The sequence below is a fragment of the Phalaenopsis equestris genome, unplaced genomic scaffold, assembly GCF_001263595.1.
Source record: "Phalaenopsis equestris unplaced genomic scaffold, ASM126359v1 Scaffold197003, whole genome shotgun sequence".
Lineage (NCBI taxonomy): Eukaryota > Viridiplantae > Streptophyta > Magnoliopsida > Asparagales > Orchidaceae > Phalaenopsis > Phalaenopsis equestris.
Genome location: NW_018216952.1, coordinates 1 through 1,771, shown reverse-complemented (window position 1 = coordinate 1,771; position 1,771 = coordinate 1). Strand labels below are relative to the sequence as shown.

The following is a 1,771-nucleotide window of genomic DNA, read 5'->3' as shown; positions in this document are numbered from 1 at the left end:
CCCCTTAGTCTATGAAGATTTTAACAATTTTTTTCTTCATGGTATATAGGAGAATTGATATTTTTAGTAACTCAATTTTTTGTGTATATTCACTATTTACTTATATCTCAATTTTACTAAAGTTTTATTCTCATTTTTTTTTGTGAGAGGCAAAAATAAAAGCATATATTATTAAAATTTAATAAATTAGTGCCTTTAAATGTAAATATTTAAATCTTTTAATAACTTATTATGTTTTTATTTTGTCAGTCACTTATACACTTTTTTTTATTTTTATTTTATCTTTTCATTATAACACGAGATAGTTTATAAAATAGATAGTTCTAATTTATGAACTTATTGAAGATCTTATTCAAATAGTATGTGATGGGTTCATTCAACCTTCCTTGTGTATTAAAAAAAAGGAATTTACATATTTAAATATTTAACACCCAAAATTTCATATATTTATAACATCTTTGTGTCATAAATTTATGCATAAATATGTTTATTTAGATTTTAAAAAGATAAGTAAGATGCTGTTTTTATGTGATAAATTGGTATGAATACAATTATAAATATTTATGTATTAGATATATAAATAAATTTTAAAAAAATTGTGGTGCCAAATATGTATTGGGACAATGCGCGCTAGAAGACTCCACATTTACCCTTTCCGTCCCAAGCGTCTCCTCCCGTTCGTGGCAGTATGCTGCTGCGGTGGTGCAGCCAGACGAGCCTATTATCCCGTCCCCGACCCTTTCTACCCGCTGCCGTTTCGGTCCTCTGCAGCCGTATCCTTCTTTACAACAAGCTAAACCCTAGCAAGCCAATGGCCGCCGGCCGCCGTGCTGCGTCATTTGCGGCCCCTCGACCAGAACTAGTTAGGGAAGCTCTTTTCTTGCCTCCTGGGGTGGCTAAAGAGGACGTAACGGTGGAAATGGTTCTTCCGGGGTCGAATATCGTGGTCGGCCCCTACGCCGGTGATGCACGGATCAAGCAAGCGGAGTTCGTGAAGAGCAGTTCGCGGGCTAAAGATTGCCCCAAAGATGACCGTCCTGAGTTTGCTGTCATCGGGAGGTCCAACGTCGGAAAGTCTTCACTCATCAATGCCCTCGTACGGCAGAAGGATATCGCCCTAACTTCCAAGAAACCAGGTCACTATTCCTCTGTTACTCACTCGGTATCTTGATAAGATTATCCTCTGTTGCATCTTTCTAATTCCTTGATTCATTGGTTCGCACCTACTTTTTGCTGTCGGTCTGCAGGGAAAACTCAGCTTATCAATCACTTTTTGATCAACAGAAGTTGGTATATTGTCGATCTGCCCGGATATGGGTATGTCTTTTGGATATGCTGATCAATAACTTGTTGATAGTTCCAATGCTTCAAGCCTTAATTATACGATAAACCATCGTGTTTTTGGGATTTTTCATGTACATCTGTTCAGTCGGTTTATGAGATTATCTCGTCTCCTTGGTTATTGTGTCAACAGCAAATGACGCAGCCTACCGCATAGCAAATGGTGCGGCGTGCGTCATTTTAATCTGAACGCAAAAATATTACAATATATGAACAAAAGTATAAATAAGTATGAAAACGTTGAACCTAGATTTGATCTTGAATCACACACGAGAATAGAGTCTGGGAAAGTGGGAGAACAAAGGGGAGGGGGCTTGAGTAAGATGTGGAAGAGTAGAGAGGGTTTTTTCGTTGTTCTAGAGAGTAAAAGTCGTAATCTAGTTTATATTTAATACCCCCTATTTATAGGGGGTTGTCCCCATAAAAATGA

General features: G+C 37.4%; 1 protein-coding gene across 1 annotated transcript; it reads left to right on the top strand.

The window, feature by feature from the left end:
* Positions 1–615: 615 nt before the first annotated feature.
* Positions 616–1,339, top strand: LOC110035252 (GTP-binding protein At2g22870-like). Its single transcript, XM_020739483.1, has 2 exons — positions 616–1,136; positions 1,248–1,339. Exons 1-2 carry the CDS (start codon positions 689–691, stop codon positions 1,337–1,339), a joined length of 540 nt encoding a protein of 179 aa, XP_020595142.1. The 5' UTR covers positions 616–688.
* Positions 1,340–1,771: the final 432 nt, after the last annotated feature.

Excerpts from the sequence above, each read along its gene's own strand:
- LOC110035252 (XM_020739483.1), top strand. The coding sequence starts at position 689 with ATGCTGCTGCGGTGGTGCAGCCAGACGAGCCTATTATCCCGTCCCCGA. Across the intron at positions 1,137-1,247 it reads CCTAACTTCCAAGAAACCAG|GGAAAACTCAGCTTATCAAT; the intron begins GTCACTATTCCT and ends GTCGGTCTGCAG.